At 41.8% G+C, this 21431-nt stretch overlaps 1 protein-coding gene across 4 annotated transcripts in view; it reads right to left on the reverse strand.

The window, feature by feature from the left end:
- The window catches only part of STK11 (serine/threonine kinase 11), a 98572-nt gene that overhangs the window by 58545 nt on the left and 18596 nt on the right, over positions 1-21431 (reverse strand). For all 4 annotated transcript variants that reach the window (XM_070944383.1, XM_070944392.1, XM_070944398.1 and 1 more), the window contains exon 2: positions 2662-2745. In XM_070944383.1, the coding sequence (XP_070800484.1) occupies positions 2662-2745 (84 nt within the window). The remainder of the gene's footprint in view (positions 1-2661; positions 2746-21431) is intronic.

Here is a 21431-nt window from a genome sequence, read left to right on the forward strand (position 1 = left end):
AAAAAAAAAAGACATGTCGAAGGGGAAGCATGTCTGGGAATTATAATCCTAATATATTGGAAGGTACAGTAGCTGGTTAGAGGAAACCAAAGATAAACAGTGCTAAGACTTAACATTATACAGGTAGTCCTTGACTTACAACCATTCATTTAGTGACCATACAAAGCTACAACGGCATTGAAAGAAGTTATTTATGACCATTTTTTCACATTTTTTTTTTTTTAATTTATATGCCACCCTTCTCTGGAGACTCAGGGCGGCTTACAATGCGTTAAGCAATAGCCTTCATCCTTTTGTATATTTATACAAAGTCAGCTTATTGCCCCCACAACTGGGTCCTCAATTTACCTACCTTAGAAAGGATGGAAGGCTGAGTCAACCTTGAGCCTTGTCGAGATTCGAACCTGCAGTAATTGCAGGCAGCTGGTCTTAATAACCAGCTTAATAACAGGGTGCCTTAGACCACTGTACTACCAAGGCTCTTTACATTTAATAACTGTTGCAGCATCCCCATGGTCACGTGATCAAAATTTGGGTGCTTGGCAACTGATTCGTATTTATGACGGGTGTAATGTGATGCGATCACTTTTTGAGACCTTCTGACAGTCAAAGTCAATGGGGAAGTCAGATTCACTTAACAACCGGGTTACTAACTGAACAACTGCAGTGATTCACTTAACCGCTGGGGCAAGAAAAGTCGTAAAATGGGGGCAAAACTCACTTAATAATTTAGCAACAGAAACTTTTAAGCTCAATCATGGCCGTAAATTGAGGCCTGCCTTTAATTATAATTTGTTCTGGGCTTTAAAAGTTGGTACAAGGAACAGACTTTCTTTATTTCTTTATCCATTATTAAGAGACAAAGCATTTTAAGGTCTCTACTGGGGCCGGGGAATGTCATGCTATCAGCGAATTAGAGGTTTTACCCCAGCGGTGGGATTCACTTGCCTTTCCTACATGTTCGCAAATGTGAACATGCACGCATCTGCCCATGCGCACAGCCTTCTGTGCATGCGCAGTGCTTGCACATTACGTCCGGGCAGGTGGGTGGGCGGAGCCTCCCACAGTCGCCGCTATCAGTTCATCCAATCCGGAGAGAACCGGCTGAATCTCACCACTGTTATACCCTCTCATTTAGCGATCATGTCCCATTCCAATGCTTTGATGGTCAAGTGCTGCTAATGAAGGCACAACACAGAGGGCCTGGTGGCTCAGCAGACTGATAGCATTGTGATTAACACCAGCTGCCTGCAATTAAAGTAAGATCGAATTCCGCCAGGCTCAAGGTTGACTCAGCCTTCCATCCTTTCTAAGGTAGGTAAATTGAGGACCCAGATTGTGGGGGCAATAAGCTGACTTTGTATAAATATACAAAAAGATGAAGTCTATTGCTTAACGCATTGTAAGCCGCCCTGAGTCTCCGGAGAAGGGCGGCATATAAATCAAATTTAAAAAAAAAAAAGAGACAAGAGACAGAGATGCCTGGAAGATTAACTGGTCACTCTCTCTTATTTTGCAGTGTCCTGGGCCTGACCCGTTATTTTCCCTTTATTTGACCCCTCACAGGATAGAGAGACTGCTTAAACAAGCTGCCTCTCCCTGAGCTGATTTTCTTCACAGCACAAGACTTCCCCTAAAGCAGAATGGGACAACTTGCTACAGCCAGCTTGCTGCGGCCAATTCACCACTGCTAATTTCCAATGGTCAGTCAACTCGTTGCGGGACAACTCAACATGGGCAACTTATCACTCAACTCATTGAATTCAACAATTCAATGTCATTATTTAAAATAATTTTTAAAATACGTTTATTTTTGTCATTCCCTTTTCATTTTGTCCCTCCTTCGGCATCCTTTCTTTAATGATTCTATTCCACTATTTCTTCGATATTAGTGTGATGCTTCTCCCGCAGCAAAGTGTCCTATGTTGAGTTGGTCCTGGCGAGTTGCCCCGCAGTGAGTTAGCCGTGTCGAATTGTCCACAGCAAGTTAGCTGCGACAAGTTGGCCGCAGTGAGTTGGCGATGGCGAGCTGGCCGTGGCAAATTGTGGTAGTTTAGAAACTCAGCTCCGTGACTTTAGTCGATTTGAACCCTCCTACCCTGATCAGATCTCAATTTTTTTTTTCCACATTGAAGGCTTTTGCTGTCAGGCACACGAAATTTGATTGCAAATGTGAGGACAGGTAGGAAAATGATTTTTTTTTTAAATTCCAGTTTATTACCGTCATATTGGCCACATCTGCAGCTGTTCGCAGCATCATGCGGTCATGTGACCGCATTTTGTTCTAGTTTCTCTGAAAATCAAAAATTATTTCCGCTGTGGAGTTGAAGTCTACACAAAGTTCCCGAGGTTGGAAAACATGGCCTTAGAAGGGCTCTGCTGTGTTTTTTAGATTTGGAGAAGAAGGTCTATCATCTGCTTTGCATGCAGAAGGTGGAGATTTGGCCCTGGACATCTGCCAGGATCTTAGATAGCAGAGGTGGAGAGAATCCCTGCCGTCACTCATAAACAATACTGAGTGACGGATGCCTGTCTGGTAGAAGGCATCTAACTGTGGAAAGATGAAAACATCATTAGAAACCAGAGAGAGGCATGTGGAAGTAAGGAAGACAAAAAACCAGGGAATCCAGAATTCAACAGGGGAACCCAAAGGAAGGATATATTTTTTGCTTCTCTTCATTGTACAACACGTCAACTAGCTGGATCACATTTTTGTGCCGCAACCGCCGTAGGAGTTGTATTTCCCTGGAAGGGGGGGAAAAAAAAGAGAGGAAAATGTATTGGTGAAGAGACGAACCCAGCCGAAAAAATACAGTAAACCTCTTGCTCTATGAATGAATTTGTTATGTTTTGAATTGCTTATTGTACAAAGAAACATATATAGGTAATCCTCGACTTACAACCATTCGTGTAATGACTGTTCAAAGTTACTAAACGGAATGGTTCCAACTCGAGGACTACTTGTATATGTTTCTCTGTACAATAAGCATTGAAAAACATGACTTATGACTGGTCCTTGCACTTACAACCAGTCCTTGCACTGATTTACTGTTGCAGCATCCCCATGGTCACGTGATCAAAACTGCACAGAAGTCTCTACAAAATTGTATTATAGAGCAGGGGTCTCCAACCTTGGCAACTTTAAGACTTGTGGACTTCAACTCCCAGAGTTCCTCAGCCAGCAAAGCTCAGCAAAGTGCACAAGTCTTAAAGTTGCCAAGGTTGGAGACCCCTGCTCTAGAGAAACATATATAGGTATCCCTCAACTTAGAACCATTCGTTTGGTGACCATTCAAAGTTAAAACAGAACTGAAAAAAGTGACTTATGATTGGTTCTCACATTTATGACTGTTTCAGCATCCTCATGGCCATACTTTGCCTCCCAGGATGTGAAAAACCTGGATCTCCTTCCAGGCAATTCCACCAGAATTAATGCTGCAGGACTGACTGCCAATGCAAATGACCGCAGCCAGTTGCATTTATTTGAACACCATCATAACGATGATCCTTCAGATAAACCTACAGGTAGTCCTCGACTTATAGCCAGCCATTTAGTGATCATGCAAAGTTACAATGGCACTGAAAAAAATGATTCATGACCTGTTTTTCACATTTCCAACCATGGCCCATGGTCACATGATAAAAATGCAGGTGTTGGGCAACCAGCTTGTATTTATGACAGTTGCAGCATCCCGAAGTCATGTGATGGCCATTTATGACCTTCCCAGTCAGCTCCTGACGAGCGAAGTCAATGGACTGGATTCCCTTAATGACCACACCACTCATTTAACAAGTGCAGTAATTCACTTAACAAACTGTGCAAAAAAGGTTGTAAAATTAGATGTGCCAGACTTAATAACCGCCTTGATTAGCAACAGAAATTCTGGCCTCAGTTGTGGTCATAAATCGAGGACTACCTGCAGTTTGCCAAGGTTTTGCTGTTGGAACACCGACGTGCTGTCTGCCTATCAAATACCGACCTCAAAGACCATGCAGCCAGTAATGCACTCCCTACCCTCCGAATTCCTCCCCAGAGCAAACAGTTTCAACACACATTTTTCTTTCACAGCCAATTTTATAGACACAAAAAAACAAAATACAAAAAAAAAGATGGAAAAATGTGGGATGATCATAAGAACATTCCCACAGCATAATCTATGAGTGGGGAAGAATGCTGCAGAAAAGGAGCCTCACTTAAAAACACCCATAATTATTGGCTGTCTGACTGCAGCCACAGGTTCCAAGGATACTGTGCAGATCGTAACTCTTGCTTTTAATACCATTATACAGTCATTATCAAGACAGAGGAAAGGATCTAATCTCTTGGCCCCGAAGCCATCTGTTTATGGACAACTCCAGCAACAGGAATGTCATCAGCCAGAGGTGCTTTTTCTAAAAGGCCACTGGACTTTCTTGATTTATTTATTTATTTTTAACATTTTGCTTCTCATCCAAGAAGGAAAACATTTAAAAAAAGTTTTCAAAGTGAAATGTTTTAAAAAACAAGGAAGTCCACTTGCCTTTTGGGAAAATCATGAACTGATTGGATGATTGAAACTCTCCATAGACATCAGCAGCCATATTTAGTCCAGATATGAGCAAAAGTCTTTGCTGGACCTGGACTGAAGAAATCTAGATTTTCACATATTTAATCCAACAGGAAGTTTGTTGAGTGACTTTGTCTGTGTGTTTGTCATATGTATCTAATCTCACTTAATAGGCAGAAAATGTTTTACAATGCAGGAGGCAGAGAGCTGTGTATGAATTTACTCTCATACCATAAATAGTTTAGAAGCAGCGAACTACATACAATTGGCTAATTCTATTTTAGCTGGTTGATTACTCATTCTTTTCTGCCTCTGTCACTTCAGTCTTCCAGTTGGCCCTGGCAGAGTCCCCGAATTCTAATCCAGCAGAGTTGTGTGAGGCAATCACACGTTCAAATATTTGAACGGGCAGATTAAGCATGGCTGAAGAAACACTTTCAGATTTGAGCCCCATGGCTTATCCACGGGGTTCAATGGAACAGGCGTTTGGCAAACTGCAGAGTTTCAGCCGAGCTGATCCTTAGTTGGGTGTTATGAAGGTAACACAACCTCATTCACAAAGTAACAGTCAGAAGAGGCTCTTTAGGTCACAGAGACTAACCCCCTCCTCTGTGCAGAAATCCTAGAGTGTCTAGCCTTTGCTAGGGCTAATCCAATGAAGGAGACGTCTTAATTTTGGTTTCACTGCTGAACTGCTCTTATTGTAGGAACTTTTTTTCCCTCAAAAGTCTCCCTTAAGAGATAGCTTAAATCTATTATTTTGGGTCCTCCAGTCTGTAACAATGGAGGTTTTCACTTTCTTCTATATGACATCCTTTCAGATACTGTTATACAGGTAGTCCTCAATTTACGACCACAATTGAGTCCAAAATTTCTGTTGCTAAGCAAAACAGTTGTTAAGCGAGTATTGCCCCATTTTGCGACCTTTCTTGCCACAGCAAGTTAAGTGAATCCCTGCAGTTGTTTAAGTTACTAACATGATTGTTAAGTGTATCTGGTTTCTCCCATTGACTTTGCTGGTCAGATGGTGGCAAAAGGGAACAATTGCAACCGTCGTAAGTATGAATCAGTTGCCAAGCATCTGAATTTTCATCATGTCATCATGGAGATGTTGCAATGGTCGTAAGTGTGAAAAACGGTCAAAAGTCACTTTTTTTTCAGTGCGATTGTAACTTTGAATGGTCACTGTTGTAAGTCGAGGATTATCTGTATTATACTTCAAAGACTATTATATCGTTTCCTCCCAGTCTTCACTTCTCAAGGTTAAGCATTCCCAATTCCTGCAACCTTTTTTTTTTACTTCTTCCTTCTCCTTCTTACTCCAAAACTGTTCTAATTCCTCTCATCCATCCATCCACCCACCCATCCACCCACCCACCTATCCACCCACCCACCTATCCACCCATCCATCCATCCACCCACTCACCTATCCACCCACCCACCTATCCACCTATCCATCCATCCACCCACCCCCACCCATCCACCCATCCATCCATCTATCCATTTATAGAATTTATATGCCTGCCTCACTCATATAATGATCCTAGGAGGTGCGGAAGAATCAATAAAAACAGACATAAAAACAAAAACGCTCTTCCCACCAATACCAAGTTTTGGCCTCAGATTGACTGGTCTGTAGTTTGCTGGAAGGTCCTTTTTCAAAGAGCAGGGACATCTGCTTTCCACCAGTCACCTAGCACTTCATCGGTTCTCCAGGACTTCTCAGAGACATAAAGATTTTGCCAGGCCAACTCGTTCACTCATTACCCTGGCATGGAATTCATCCAGACTTGGAGATTTAAATTCATTTCTTGATCCCATTTCTATTGGTCTCAACCCTCACTTTTCTCTTGATTATCTTGTTAGTGTTTCACCATTTTCACGGAGATGCTGCTATTCTTTTCATTATTATTATTATTATTATTATTATTATTATTATTTCAAACATATCTAACTGAGCCTTTTTGTTGTTGTTGGCATCGCTTGCTACCTCAGTACATTCCAAAATTGCTGTGACAGTCTGCATTCAGCCACGGCTTCTGCTGACTGTCCATGCAGACTCCCAAATAAATGGTTTGGGTTAGATAACTGATAAAAGAAGCTGAGATTAGGAATTATTTTAGTTTCTTTTAAGAAAATGCTTCATCGATGGTGAAGGTGAGAGACTGGCATTAGGGTAGAATCTTAACATCGCCCGAAGCAAGTCTGGTTTGAAGTGGGGACATTTTGATGGATGAGGTACAATGACTTTCAAAACCTCAGGCGGATCTAAATAATGGTGGCTATTGAAAAACTATCCTTTTAGTAAAGGGTAATGGTGACTGATGGACCTAAATTGAATTATTTTTTATTTACTTTAAAAGATGTGCATTGCTGCCCATCTTAAAACAACTCTGGGCAGCTCGCAGCAATAAAACTAAAAAACAAAACAAAACAATTAGTTGTATACTGCTGAAGCTTTAGTGTGGGTTCAAAACAGGCCTGGAAAAATTATTTGCTAAAGGGACATGTTTAGAGGGAAATCCAGAGGCAGATTCCTTAAAAACCAGATGAACTGTGGAACAAGACCCTATCTATCTATCTATCTATCTACCTACCTACCTACCTACCTACCTACCTCTCTCCCTACTTACCTCTCTCTCTGTCTATCGTATGGCATATCATACATTGGCTAGCAATATATATATTAACATTTCATCTAGATTAGTAGAACACAATAAAATATAAATGTTAAAAAAGACCTGTGTTTAAATACCAATGTCTAGGCCATCTAACCATTGAAGCACATCATTGTTTATATTTTAAAAAATCAGATACTGGACCGGTATATGCCCTCAGCCTTCAGCTGGTCACGATGTGATCTACAGTTTGATGTGGGACCCCCCAGTCACACTGAGGTGAAGATACTATGCCCCATTTATATACAAAGTCCCGGTAGACACCATGTGAGGTGCAAGTCCTATTCAGCATTGTTCATTGCTGACGTGACAAGATTCTGGTTCTTCTCTGTGACAGACACTCAAATCTAGAAGGATTATCATGTCATCCCTAGTCCTTCCCTTCATTAGACTTGACATGGCTAGCTCCCTCAGTTGTTCATCGTAAGGTTTAACTCCAGACCTCTGATCATCTCTGTTGCTCTTCTCTGCAATCTTTCTATGGTCTCAACAACTTTTTTGTATTGTGTGGCCAAACTGGATGCAGTCTTTCCAAATGTGGTCTTACCAGTGCAGTATAAAGCGGCACTCACACTTCACATGATCTTGATACTATCCCTCAGTAGATGTAACCCAAGCACTACCTCTGGAAGTTATGGGTGCTCCATCACTGGAGGTTTTCAAGAAGAGACTGGACAGCCATTTGTCCTGAATGGTATAAGGCAGGAATGTCAAACTCAAGGCCCATGGGCTAGATCCGGCCTGCGATGTGATCCAATCCAGCCCTTGTGGCTGTCCCAGTCTACCCAGTGCGAAGAAGAAAGTTCAGGCCACCATGGCTTCGGCTCGTCTACCCAATACGAAGAGGAAACATGCCAGCAGTTTGGGGAGTGGAGACAAGCTGGCCATGCCCACCCAGTCAGTCACACACCCCATCCCCCATCCCCACCCAGAGGTCAACCACAGCCCTGATGTGGCCCTCGATGAAATTGAGTTTGACACCCCTGGTATAAAGTCTCCTGCTTGTCCCTTTCCAACCCTGTTATTCTAAGTTCTACGTTCTATTTAATGCAGAAGGATCCTTTGGGAATTTGAAGATGCCAAAAGATAAAACATGCTATTAGCGAGAACAGAGAGAGGGCACCAGTAAATCCCTGACTTTTTTCTAAAATAGGAAGTAGGTAATTACTTGGTATTTAGAAACAGAACAGTACATGTAAGCATTAAAGCAACGTTATGGCTACCACGTACACAGTATATATAGATATACAGTTACAGAAACCTCAGTCTACGATATTCAATAAGGGAGAAAAATAAACTATCTGGCAAGGCAGTTTAAAAAGCTGAGCTGTTGCCTTCTCAGTATGCAAAGGGGGGTGGGGGGGGAGGGGGGGAAAGGCACCAATAAGCAATCTGCAGAGCTAGCCTGGGGAAGATGAAACTAGGTGACGGCATTGGGCTTTGATGTGCTTTCTTAGTAAGAGGAAGGGGGGGGAATCCAAAATAGATGTTTTTGCACTGTGTTTTTCATCAAATTCCACAGATTCACGAAAAACTGCAGTCATACTTGCATTTTTATGACATCTGGAGAATTCTGGGCTACCTTGTATACTCTTCTTTTGTGACCTGTCGGTCTTTCAGCCTCCAATATGTGTCCTCTGTTCATTTCAGAGTTCGATTAAATTAGTGTTTCCAAACTGTAGCAACTGTAAGATATGTGGACTTCAGCTCCCAGAATTCCCCAGCCAACATGGCTGGCTGGGGAATTCTGGGAGCTGAAGTCCACATAGCTTACAGTTGCTAGCTTTACTAAACCTATTGGCTTTTCTAACATATACACTGGAAGTCCACATGGCTGTAAGCATTACAACCTTTGAACAAACAAGCATTAGGCAACGAAAGCCACAAACATCATAAGCCAGTGCTCATTTTTTATTTTATAACAAAAACTACCACTTTCTATCAATCTTTATCGAAGTCAGCTGAGACAGTTGCCTCTAGTCTCAAGAAAACCGTTCTAATCACCTCATTGGTTGCTTGTCCATTTTTGCATTGTTCCCAACTCTGCAATATTTGGGGGGGGAGGGGGACAGAAGGTACAACCGGACACAATGTTTCCTGGTGTAGAAGCAACAAAAGGCTACTTTGTAGGATTTACTAGCTCTCCCCAACTTCTGACTATGCTAACCTAGATAAATACTTTACCACAGACAATGCAGATAGGAGTGAATCACCAAATTCCATGAGTCTTTTTATTATTTGGAGGGCACAGTTACCTCTCCCAGCCCTTAAGCATCCATCTCTTCTGCGATATTCCTTCTTCTCTCCTTAGAATTTCTTTCATTACAAGGCCATGACTGTTGTTTCTAAATCCCACCAGTAGGAAGTCTCTTCACATCCTCTAACTGTGACATAAAGGTGCCTTGGTAAGTAACCATCATTACAGAATGTTTCCTTATGACAGGGGTGTCAAACTCAAGGCCTGTGGGCCAAATCCGGCCCATGGGATGCTTAAGATCTGGCCCGCAGGGCCACCCTGGAAACAGCGAAGGACCAGCCTGTGGTGCCTCTGCCAGCGAAAACAGAGCTTGGGAAGGGGAGGCCGTCGCAGTTGAAAACGGAGCTCAGGAGCCAATTTTCGCTGGCAGAGCATTCGGGCCGCCACAGGTACCCCCAACAGAAGTGCCGTCAAGCTGGCCACGCCCCTGCCCCCGAAGTCAAACACAACCCTGTTGCAGCCCTCAATGAAATCTAGTTTGACACCCCTGCCTTATGATGTCTCCTTTGTTTCATTCCCTAGCCCACCACAACGGTGGCAGATACCCAAATTTCGTTGTTTCCTCTTCATCAAACACAAATCTTGTGTGAACAGTCCACAGAGCATGGTGACTCCTGAGGCTAGAATGCTGGGCTGATTATTGGCAGCCTTGTGTTTGAGATCTGTTGCTGCCGCAGGCAGGTTTGAGTTCCTGTCACACGCTCCAGCTCCCGCTGACCCAGTGGTTCAAAAGCGGGCGACCGCAAGATTAATGGGTACCATTTTACTCCATTCATGGAACCGCCCTTCACGACCCATTTCAGCTTGGGCTATGGGATAAGCTGAACATCTAGCTTTCAAAAGCAGCTGGGGGAAGAGGAAAAGCAGATTTGGAAGGACTAATTTCATAGAATCATAGGGCTGGAAGGGACCTTGGATATCTTCTAGTCCAATCTCCTGCCCAAGGCAGTAGTCCTTACACCATCCCAGACCATCTCTTCTTGAAAGCCTCCAGTGATGGAGCATCCACAACTCTGAGAGGCAAGCCGGTTCCATTGATTGATTGTTCTCACTGTTAGGAAATTCTTCCTTATTTCCAGATTCGATCTCCCTCTGACCTGCTTCCACCCTTTGCTTCTTTGTACTCCCTTAGGTGCTATTTTTCAATCAATGAAAAAGCTGCACTTGTTCAATTTACTCCATGATCCTAGGTACTCCATTGCCTTCCTATGTTAGAAACCTGCAGGCTGGGGCACCTTTCAATTGCTGAAGCTCATCCTGCATAGGTTTTAAAGGAACTCACCACCCAGTAGAGATTAGTCTGGATGCCAACTCTGGAGAAGAGGAGGAACTGGTTGTTTACCCACCAGAAACACAAGTCCATGTTTTTTTTTTTTATAAATGTGTTCCAGAACATATCAGAATAGCTCTTTTCTGGAACAGTGTAAAACCCATGCCTCTTTGAATACAGCTCTTGGTTGCAAATCAGGGGAAGATTTGACAGATAGCTAAATTGGCCACTCAAGATGTGAAGTAACTCAAGATGACACGCACTGAAGATGTTACCTAGCTGAGTAACGAAGTATCTACCTAATGGGTGGCAGAAAATGGTTAAGAGGAACACCTAAAGTCTCTTGCCTCTGGTTGTTAATTTCATGCACATTTGTCTTCCTTTTTTACCAATCATTACTTCTGCTGTCAGTTTCTGTTATCAGACCTTTATTGTATTTCCTTTCTTTGAATGGCTAAATATTCATCCCCCCCCCAATATCAGCTGAAGCAAACTGATGTGCTGTTCTGATGTCTTCTTCACAGACCACTATGAACCTGAATTTGCTGCAATATATGCAGAATGTTTTTCAGGTAGGAAGATAAAAAAATGCCACAAGCATTACAAGTCACAATAGCAAAATTCTTATCCATTCATTTTCACTTTTGTTTCCTAGCTCACTACCAGCAGAAAGGTTTTGGGGTTTGTTTGTTTTTTTAAATTTCTTCTTGTTCTCTTCTTAGGCTAACTCATTAGCCAAGGACCAACTCTTGATTTAGAGGGAAGCTAGTTAGAGGCTCTTTTTAAAATGCCTCTAACAAACTCCTGTGTAACTGTCTTTGTTTCAGTTCCTTCAGTTCTAGCCAGTTCCTTTGGCTGGAAAGAGAGGCTACATCAATTACCAGGGTTTCTATCTGGCACAATTGTGGCAACTGGCTTTAAAAAAAAATGGGCAATTGGTGACTTGGAAATAGTAGGCAGCCTTCTCAGCACAACACACACACACATACACACTTCCAAAACACCCCGAAGTGAGCAGGCCTCCAGAAGTTGTAGATGTTTTAATACTGGAGGTTCTTAAGAAGAGATTGGACAACTATTTGTCTGAAATGCTTGAGCAGGGGGTAGGACTAGAAGACCTCCAAGATCCCTTCCAATTCTGGTATTATTATTCTGAATGAAATGGTTGCCTTGAGGCTCATATTTCAAGTTCCTGAGTTTTTCCCTTTAAGAGGAAATCTTCAATTCATTTAATCTTCCTCCACAATGAGCAAACCTACCCGAATCCCACTTACTCTAATGACAGGACATTATTAACTGCTTCCCTGCAGGCCTCAGAAAAACAAATATATTACATTTTGGGCAATGGTTGGGAGAAAAAAATCCTCATCTTAAATGAGCTGACTTGCTCTGCAGGTGCTGATGACCTATTTTGTGCTTTTCCCTCTTCGCTGTATTATACTTTCATTATTTAGCAGAAAGTTTGAAGGTTTGTGAGAAAAGGACTACTCACAGTACACTATTTTTGAGAAATTCTGTTAATTCCATTTTTTTTTCTAAAACTGGTTGGTTAGGTTAGGTCTAGCAAATTTAGAGCGTTAGGTTGCAAGGGCTCGTGTTTCCATAGCCAGCCTAGCAAAGTGAGCTCTGAAAGTGTGTGTGTCATCTACATTTCCTATTTCTTAACCATCTCTCTCTCTCTCTCAGAATAACAGAATAACAGTTCGAAGGGACCTTGAAAGGTCTCAAGCAGAACAAGTCCACTCGTAGGTGACAATACCACCCACTAGAACATTCTGCCACCTGATCATCTACCCTTCAAGAGTCAATCCCATTCCAATCATCCACCAAAAGTCTTCACCCTGTGCTTTTTTTCTTACCCAGAGCAAGTCATAATTGAAAAGTAACCAGTGTGCCTCCTTCTCCTTTTTCAAGATACCTCAAGAACTTCAGTCAGAAAGTCATTGTGCCTCCTTTAGGGAACTAAATGGGGTATCAGCAAATAGATTTGGGATATAATCAAAGCTTATTTGAGGCAGCGTGATGCAGCCAGCTTTTAAGGAAGTGGGTGGCATGCCACCTCCAGTGTTCCCTGGAAAACAAAATGTGTTTGTCTTTCACCCAATTGAGAAGTTAGTGAGGAATCAACTACAGATCATCTTAGAGGAAATTCTAGATCACCTCTAGAAGGGTTCAGGCTTGGGCATGGGGCAGAAACTGCACTGACCACCTTGACACAGAACCTTTATTGGACCTAATAAGGTATTGCACCCATCTTGACTTCTCAGTGACATTTGATTCCCCTGAAAATGGCACCTTTCTGAATCACATTTAGTGCTCAAGGCACCATATTACAGTTGTTCCACTACCTAAATATTTTGTTCCAATCAGAGTACATGGAAGAAAAACTCTCCAGTCCATGGATAAACCAATATGGGGGCCCCACGTGGTTCAGTGCTGTCCCCCAGGTTATTTAATATCTACTTGAAACCATTAGTGGGGGTCATTTATTAGTTCAAGTTGTCATTAATATCTGGATTATATCCTGTAATAATTAATCAACACCTTGGGCCAAGTTCGAATCCCTAGTGCTGCATAACGGAGTGAGCTCCTGTTACTTGTCCCAGCATCTGCCAACCTAGCAGTTCAAAAGCACATAAAAAATGCAAGTAGAAAAATGGGGACCACCTTTGGTGGGAAGGTAACAGCGTTCCGTGCGCCTTTGGCATTTAGTCATGCCGGCCACGTGACCACGGAGACGTCTTTGGACAGTGCTGGCTCTTCGACTTTGAAACGGAGATGAGCACCGCCCCCTAAAGTTGGGAACAACTAGTACGTATGTGCGAGGGGAACCTTTACCTTTACCTTTTTGGGCCAAGCCAGAGACGCTGCACATTGACTTAACTGGTCTCTGGAGGCTGTGAGGACCTGGACAAGGCAAAACAAGCTCACGTTTAATCTTACTAAGGCAGTTACTATTGTATGCATCAATAGCAATTCTTGAAGGAGTTTGAAAAGAGGTTACTCAGGCAACAGTACCAGGCTGTGGCGAGGAGCCATTTTGGGTCGGTGCACCATTTACAAACTTCTGTGTAACCAGATGCCCTGATGACCAGTAACTCATACCTTAACCACCATTCAGATAGATTAATGAAACAGTCTCGTGGTTCTGCATTTGGAAAGCCCAGGGAAGCTGCTTTTTGTATACAATGATAATCGTAGCAGGACAATCCATAATCTGGAGTAAGAATTTTGAAGTCACAGCAATGATTGCTGGTAGGCTTCTGAGTCCATTTTTTTTCTTTTCTTTTTTTTTGGGGGGGGGGGGGCTTATTAAATGTTTTTAATAACCAGAAGTCATGTGAGGATGGGGAAGGGCATAGCATAAAGGAAACTATGGTACTAATATCCTAAATTCACAATCACCTTTCTAGTTAGGAACTTCAAGAGGGCAAGGAATGTAGCATCTACTTTAGTTCTGAAATACATCAAGTACAGAAATGAAGAGAACTTTGTATTTGGCATGGCAAATTGCTTTTCTAAATCAATAAGTACTATATTTTCTCACATTCATTCATCCATTTCCATTAATCGTACTTATGTAATTGTGGTATTATTCTACATATTTGTATTAAGAGTGTGTTCTTTCATTGTTTAGTTGTTCAGTGTTTTTGTGCGCCATTCTAATAATCACAATATTATTTAAAAGTATATAGTGATACCATCTTTCAACATCTAATCTTTACTATTACTTTTAGTATATTACATAAAAATATTTGGGCTAAATAGGAAAAGATGTAGACAGAGACAAAAACCCAAGGGAGGAGTTTGGGAGGCAAGTCAAAAAATGAATAAGAATTGAAATACTAAAGCGGGCAAGAGATGACGGTTAGAAAGGGAATGCTATTTAATATAAGATTGGCTTTATTGAGAGCTAGAATAGAGGTAGAAACAAGATCAAGGGGCTTCTGAGTCCATTTCAAAGTACCGGTTATGGCACACCACCAGGATACATCACGGAAAGCCTTGTCAGAATAGAATCCACTTGGTTCATTTATCTAGAGAAGCCCTGAAGATCACCTCTCGTTGAGGTATATGATGAGGAGGCCAGTTAGAAAGCATTCCAATAGTATCCAACTTTTAGTGTAGACTCACAGAGGAACCGATGGCTCCAACCATTCTTGCATTCGATAAGCAAGTGAGACCTATATTATTCCAATAAACGTTTGGCCCTTAGTTTTGTGCTCTTTTTATGTGCTCTAGTCTAACCCAACCTAGAAGTAAAGAGAAATTTCCTGACGGTTAGAACAATTAATTAGGGGAACAGCTTGACTCCGGAAGCTGTGGATGCTCCATCTCTGGAGGTTTTGAAGAAGACATTGGACAGCCATTTGTCTGAAATGGTGTAGGGCAAGGTTGTCAAACTCGATTTCATTGAGGGCACCATCAGGATTGTGTTTGACCTCAGGGGGGGCTGTGGCCAGGATGGGCATGGCCATCTTGACATCACGTGTGTCGGGGGTGCCTGTGGCGGCCCGAGTGCTTTGCCAGTGAAAATAGGTTCCCAAGCTCCGTTTTTGGCTGCGACAGCCTCTTGCAACCCTCTGCCAGCGAAAATGGAGCTTGGGAGGGCCCTCCCGAGCTCCATTTTCGCTGGCAGAGTCACCACGAGCTGGTCCTTCGCTGTTTCCAGACCAGCCCCATGGGCCTTGAGTTTGACACCCCTGGCATAGGGTCTCCTGCTTGAGCAGGGGGTGGACTAGAAGACCTCCAAGGTCCCTTCTAACTTCGTCATTCTGTTGTTGTTGTTTTTTTAAGTATAATGCCTTTAATATTATTGTTCCTTTTGCTGGTCCCTGCTCATGATCGTTTTAGATTAGGGCAGGTTTAAATGTTGAGAGAAAAAAACCCTGAATGAATAGGAGGACTCACACACAATTTATCCAATGCTCCTGCTTTCCAGAGACAGCCCTCTCTTGATTGAGAGTGCCTGCCAGAACTGCTGTGGCTCATGATGCCAGCGCTTGGCAATACTTCCTGCCTCCTTTTTCCCCCCACCCCTCTCTCTCTCTGACACACAAAGCACCTCTCCCCCCCCCTCTATTGTTCCACAAATTCAAAACAGGAAGAAAAGCTCAAGGCTTGTGTTAGCCAGGGAAACAGAACATTTAATCAGAGGACTTCATTGGAACAGGGAAAAAAGAGAGAGAGAGAAACTGAAGGGAAGCCTGCTGTTCCACCTACCCAAAGAACGAAAGCCGCACAACACCAGGGACACAGGATTCTTCCCGATGGCTTGCTCTCTTTCTAGGACATATCGTCCTACCTACTCTAAACCCCGGCTTTGCCTCCCAGGATGTGGAAAAACGGGCTCTCTTTCCAGGCCATTCCACCCGAATTAATGCTGCAGGACTGCTTATGTAGATAGTCCTCAACTTACGACCACAACTGAGCCCCAAATTTATGTTGTTCAGGGAGAATTTGTTAAGTGAGCTTTGCCCCATTTCACAACATTTCTTGCCACGGTTGCTAAGTGAATCACTGCAGTTGATAAGTTAGTAAGCTCGTTGTTAAGTGAATCTGGCTTCCCCATTGACTTTCCCTTGTCAAAAGGTCGCAAAAGGGGATCACGTGTCCCCGGGACATTGCAACTGTCATAAGTACGAACCGGCTGCCAAGCATCTGAATTTTGATCACGTGATCATGGGGATGCTGCAAAGGTTGTGACTGTGAAAAATGGTCATGTCACTTTTTTCAGTGCTGTTGTAACTTTGGTCACTATATGAGCTGTTGTAAGTCGAGGACTACCTGCATAAATAACTGCAGCCAATTGTATTTATACGAACGCTATCATAATGCTGATCCTTCAGATAATCATAAAGGTAGCCCTCGGCTTAAAACCATTCGTTTAGTGACTATTTGAAGTTAAAATGACACTGAAAAAAGTGACTTGTTTTTTCACACTTACAACCGTTGCAGCATCCCCAGTTGCTGACCAAAATTCGGATGCTTGGCAACGGGTTCATATTTATGACAGCTGCAATGCCCTGGGTCATGTGATCACCCCTTTGTGACCCTCTGACAAGCAAAGACAATGGGGAAGCCGGATTCACTTAACAACCGTGTTAGTAACTGAACAAGTGCAGTGATTCCCTTAGCAACGGTGGCAAGGAAGGTTTGCAAAACGGGGCAAAATTCACTTAACCAGCTGTCTTGCTTAGGAACAGAAATTTTGGGCTTCATTATGTTCTTAAGTCAAGGACTGCCTCTATTTGAAGGGCTGTCTTTTTCCCAGTCGTATCTGCCCAACTCACCAGAACAGGGATGCAGGAGGATGTTAGGAGTCCCCTCTCCTAAGGAGGTCCATCTCTATTGTGTCAAAACTACAAGAATCCCAGACATTTTCAAAAAGTTACACTGCTGTTTCTGAAATAGAATAGGAGTTGGAAGGGACCTTGGAGGTCATCTAGTCCAACCCCCTGCTTAGGCAGGAAACCCTACACCACTTCAGACAAATGGTTATCCAATCTCTTCTTTAAAATCTCCAGTGTTGGAGCATTTACAACTTCTGGAGGCAAGTTGTTCCACTGATTAATTGTTCTAAGGAAATTTCTCCTTAGTTCTAGGTTGAATCTCTCCTTGATTAATTTCCACCCATTGCTTCTTGTCCTGCCTTCAGGTGCTTTGGAGAATAGCTTGACTCCCTCTTCTTTGTGGCAGCCCCTGAGATATTGAAAGACTGCTATCATGTCACCCCTAGTCCTTCTTTTCATTAAACTAAACATATCCAGTTCCTGCAACCGTTCTTCATGTTTTAGCCTGAATGAATGACTCCGTTTATCACACCACCATTGGAGGATGATTCTCAAAGAAAAAAGTGTAGATGTAGGTGTAAGGAAGACAGTTGAATGTTATGCTCCCGTGAATGGTGTTAATTGAAGAACTAAATATGAATTGGGGAACAAAATGGACCATGTTTTGAATGTATGTGATTCAGCAGGCAAAATATTCTGCTAGGTGACTGAATAAACGGGAGGGAATGAGATAACAGAGTTTATAAACAGTTATAGAGTTGCCAGTTTCTAAAATGTGATTTATGGATTAATCATACATACAAAAGGCAACTGAATACATATTAATTTACAACCATTAGTGATTGGAAAAGGAATTTCTTTTAATATTCGTCATCATCGAAAGATGGTAGAAAGAAAAGGGGTTGTGAATGAGCGGGCGTATCATTTGCTGGCAGTGAATTTTGAAAAAAGAAAGAAAAGGAAAGAATAAAACGAAACTAAAAATAGAATGACTGCAGGAAGAGAAAGCATGAAAGAGGATTAAGAGGATAAACCATTGTGCCAAAAGAATGACTGGGAAGTGGATTTAAGGAAAGAGGATGTAGGAATTATGCAGAAGAGTAACAAAAATTCTACTGCAGAGAACCAAAAGAAGTGTTGTGAGGTTACGTTGAAAAAAAGATGCTTAATGGATCGATGAAACAAAGAGGGCTGAGAAGCAGTAAGAAAGCTTTTCAAGGCTGCTGCAAAAATTTAGGCGACAGAAAGGTAATTGCACAAAATATAGTCAAAGAGAGCAAGGGATGTTGAAGAAAAGCAGAATGATTTGGAGGAACTAAGATACTGCTTTAAAAATGGGTAAAAAGGGTTTAAACAAGGAGCCTTCAGCAGAGTGAATGGGATTAAAAATAAAAGTGATAAAATTATTCAGAGTGAAACTGAAGTGAGAGAAGGCTGGAAGGACTATTTCAGTGATCCGCTACAGCAAATGTAGTGATATGGAATTGAAACAAATACTCTAAATATTAATATCCAAGTTTTTTTAAAAAATAATGAAAAGTCAGAGATGCTGTGAGAATGTTAAAAATAGTAACAGCGGCCCAGGTTAGAAAGTATAAGTAGAGAAATGTTAAAATATAGACTGTAGTAGAGAGTCTTTGATTCCAGTGGGATAGAAATGTGTAAAATAAATAAATAAAAATACGGAATGTGATAAGAGTCAAGACTGACTTGACCACACCTTATCACAAGGTGACTAGACTGGACACCCAGTCACAGCCACAAAGAGAAATGTAACCTGAGTTAATGAGAAAACCATACAGCCATTAGTTTGCTGGGGAAAGTAAATGGCAAAATACTGACTGACTAGCAATAATTCACAAAAAAATGACAAACACAATGTAGTTTAATGCAAACCAGATTTTGACTTGTCAGAGTCACTAAGAAATTGATGAATGCGAGAAAGTTTACTGTACATTTTTAGATTTGGAGAAAGCTTTTAAGACAGTGAACAAGGGTTGAAACATGGAATGCTTTATGTGGAAATGAACTGAAAACTGGTTACTGGACATGTTTAAAGGGTGGTAAAGGATGACAGTAAATGCCATGTGTAATGAATGGCACAACACTAAGCAGAGTGTAAAACAAAGATGCTCCATGTTGCCTTGATTGATTAATGTGCTTATAAGTAATGCTTATGCTAAAATGTTAAAGGTGTGTCGGTTGGAGACATGACGGCACATGTAATTTTGCGCCTGGATAATGATATATTTTAGCTGAAAACTGCAAAGTTAAGTCTATGGTTCTGAAGCATAATATATCACACAATCAAGGCTGTTGTGTTTCACAGCCAAAATGGAGCCTATGACTGCTATATATAAGTGGCGAAAAATGAAAGCAAATAATTGAATGTATGCACCTTGGTAGAATATTTATCAAACGTGGGAAAATAGGCAGAGAAACTGTCAAGATGTGCAAATGCGGATAGAATAGTGAGGTCTGGGGTGAGGCATGCTTGTTGAGGAAAGCAAAAAGAGCTGGGTATACACATAGTTCTCAACTTACAACAGTTCATTTAGTGACCGTTCAAAGTTACGACACAGAAAAAAGTAAGTTATCGTTTTTCACAAGACCGTCGCAGCATCCGCATGGTCACGTGCTCAAAATTCAGCTGCTTGGCAACTGACTCATATTTATGACGGTTGCAGGATCGAGTCATGTGATCCCCTTTTGCGACCTTCTGACAAGCAAAGTCAGTGGGGAAACCAGATTCACTTAACCGTGTCACTAATATAACAACTGCAGTGATTCACTTAACAACTGTGGCAAGAAAGATCGTAAAATGGGGCAAAACTCACTTAATAAATGTCTCACTTAGCAATATAAATTCTGGGCTCAATTGTGGTCGTAAGTAGAGGACTACCTGTACTATACAAATAGACATTTGGCAATTCAATTTGATTTAAGTCTGGGGTATGACTAACTGACAGTCTAAGTAATAGATTAAATTGGGGGTGTTTGCTTGGCCAGCTCTCAGATTCTGGTTACCTACAAACGGCAGAATAATCGCATTATTTTTACCCATATGGATCTCCTGTTTAATCCCCTTTCTCACCTCTATCTGCTACACACACCTCACTTGCTCACCATAAACACTGTGGTCAGCTTCACACGCTATGCTGTGGGGCGATGCGCATCTTATGTGGTTGAAATACAGGAAATCAGAAGGAGAGGAGATGATCAAAATAAAACAATTCAGGGAAAACCTATTTCTGTATAGATAGGACACCTCACTTTTGGCTAAATTACACCACCCTCAGATATTTTTCTACCATTGACATTAATTCATTAACATGAACAGCCTATTTCTGCAAGAAGTATCTGCTTGTAAAATTCTGCAAGGGTTTTTTTATGCTGTATTTTTTTATTCAGCAACAACTGGACAAGCAAGAAGGCAAACTACATTCTTTCTGGTTCTGTAGCTAAAAGTTGGCAGGATAATAAAAGTAAGAGGTCATCTATTATCAAGACAATGGCGTTCTTAGGACACAAGGCCAGCTGAAATTAGGGGCCATTAGCATACAGGTAGTCTCAATTTACAATCATTTGTTTAAGCTGCCAGTTATGCAGGTACTGAAAAATTCTGGTCCTTGCACTTATGACCATCACACCATCACCCACAGCTACGGGATTGCAATTTGGGTGTTGGCAATTGGCTTGCATTTTACGACTGGTTGCAGTGTCCTATAGTCATGTGATCACCATTTGAGATCTTTTTGTCAGTTTCTGGCAGTTCAGTTTCTTACGATTGAAGCATTCGCTTAATAATTGCAGCATTCACTTAACAACCATTATAACAATGGTCGTAAAATCAAGTCCTATTTGACTTAGAAATGCAATGACTTACGACAACTTATGTAGTCTTAAGTCAAGGACTATCTGTAGAACCCTAATAGACATGCTGTCTTGCTGGACTGCTTTTCCATTCTGTCCATCATTTCCCTTACTTAAGCCCCCAAAGAGATTCCTGTATGAGTCAAGTTAAGGTTCAAATTTTTTTTTTTTTTTTAAAAAAGCAATTCACAAGATTATCTGGGTCCTGTGAGCCGAGTAAGCCGTGCAAGCTCATGAATAGAAAAAAAAGGCCCCCGTGGCTTCATAGAAATTAAGCAATATTCCCCGCAATGGAAATCAGCAGCAGTTCTTGAGAAATCTGAGTCAACATTGAGGGAAGAAGGGTATATTCTGTGTATTCAACAAGTAGCCCAAGCTATTTATGCTAAACTGCGATTGAGGGTGGGGGAACCAGAAACTGCAAGCAAAAGATAACTTATGAAGAAGCCTTTCTAGGAAATTTACCCAACATCCAATGGTTTCTAAAACGCAAAAACAGATCTTGTTTTTAAA

The sequence above is a fragment of the Pituophis catenifer genome, unplaced genomic scaffold (assembly GCF_029215685.1).
Source record: "Pituophis catenifer annectens isolate HBS135680 unplaced genomic scaffold, rPitCat1.0.hap2 SCAF_1, whole genome shotgun sequence".
Classification (NCBI taxonomy): domain Eukaryota; kingdom Metazoa; phylum Chordata; class Lepidosauria; order Squamata; family Colubridae; genus Pituophis; species Pituophis catenifer.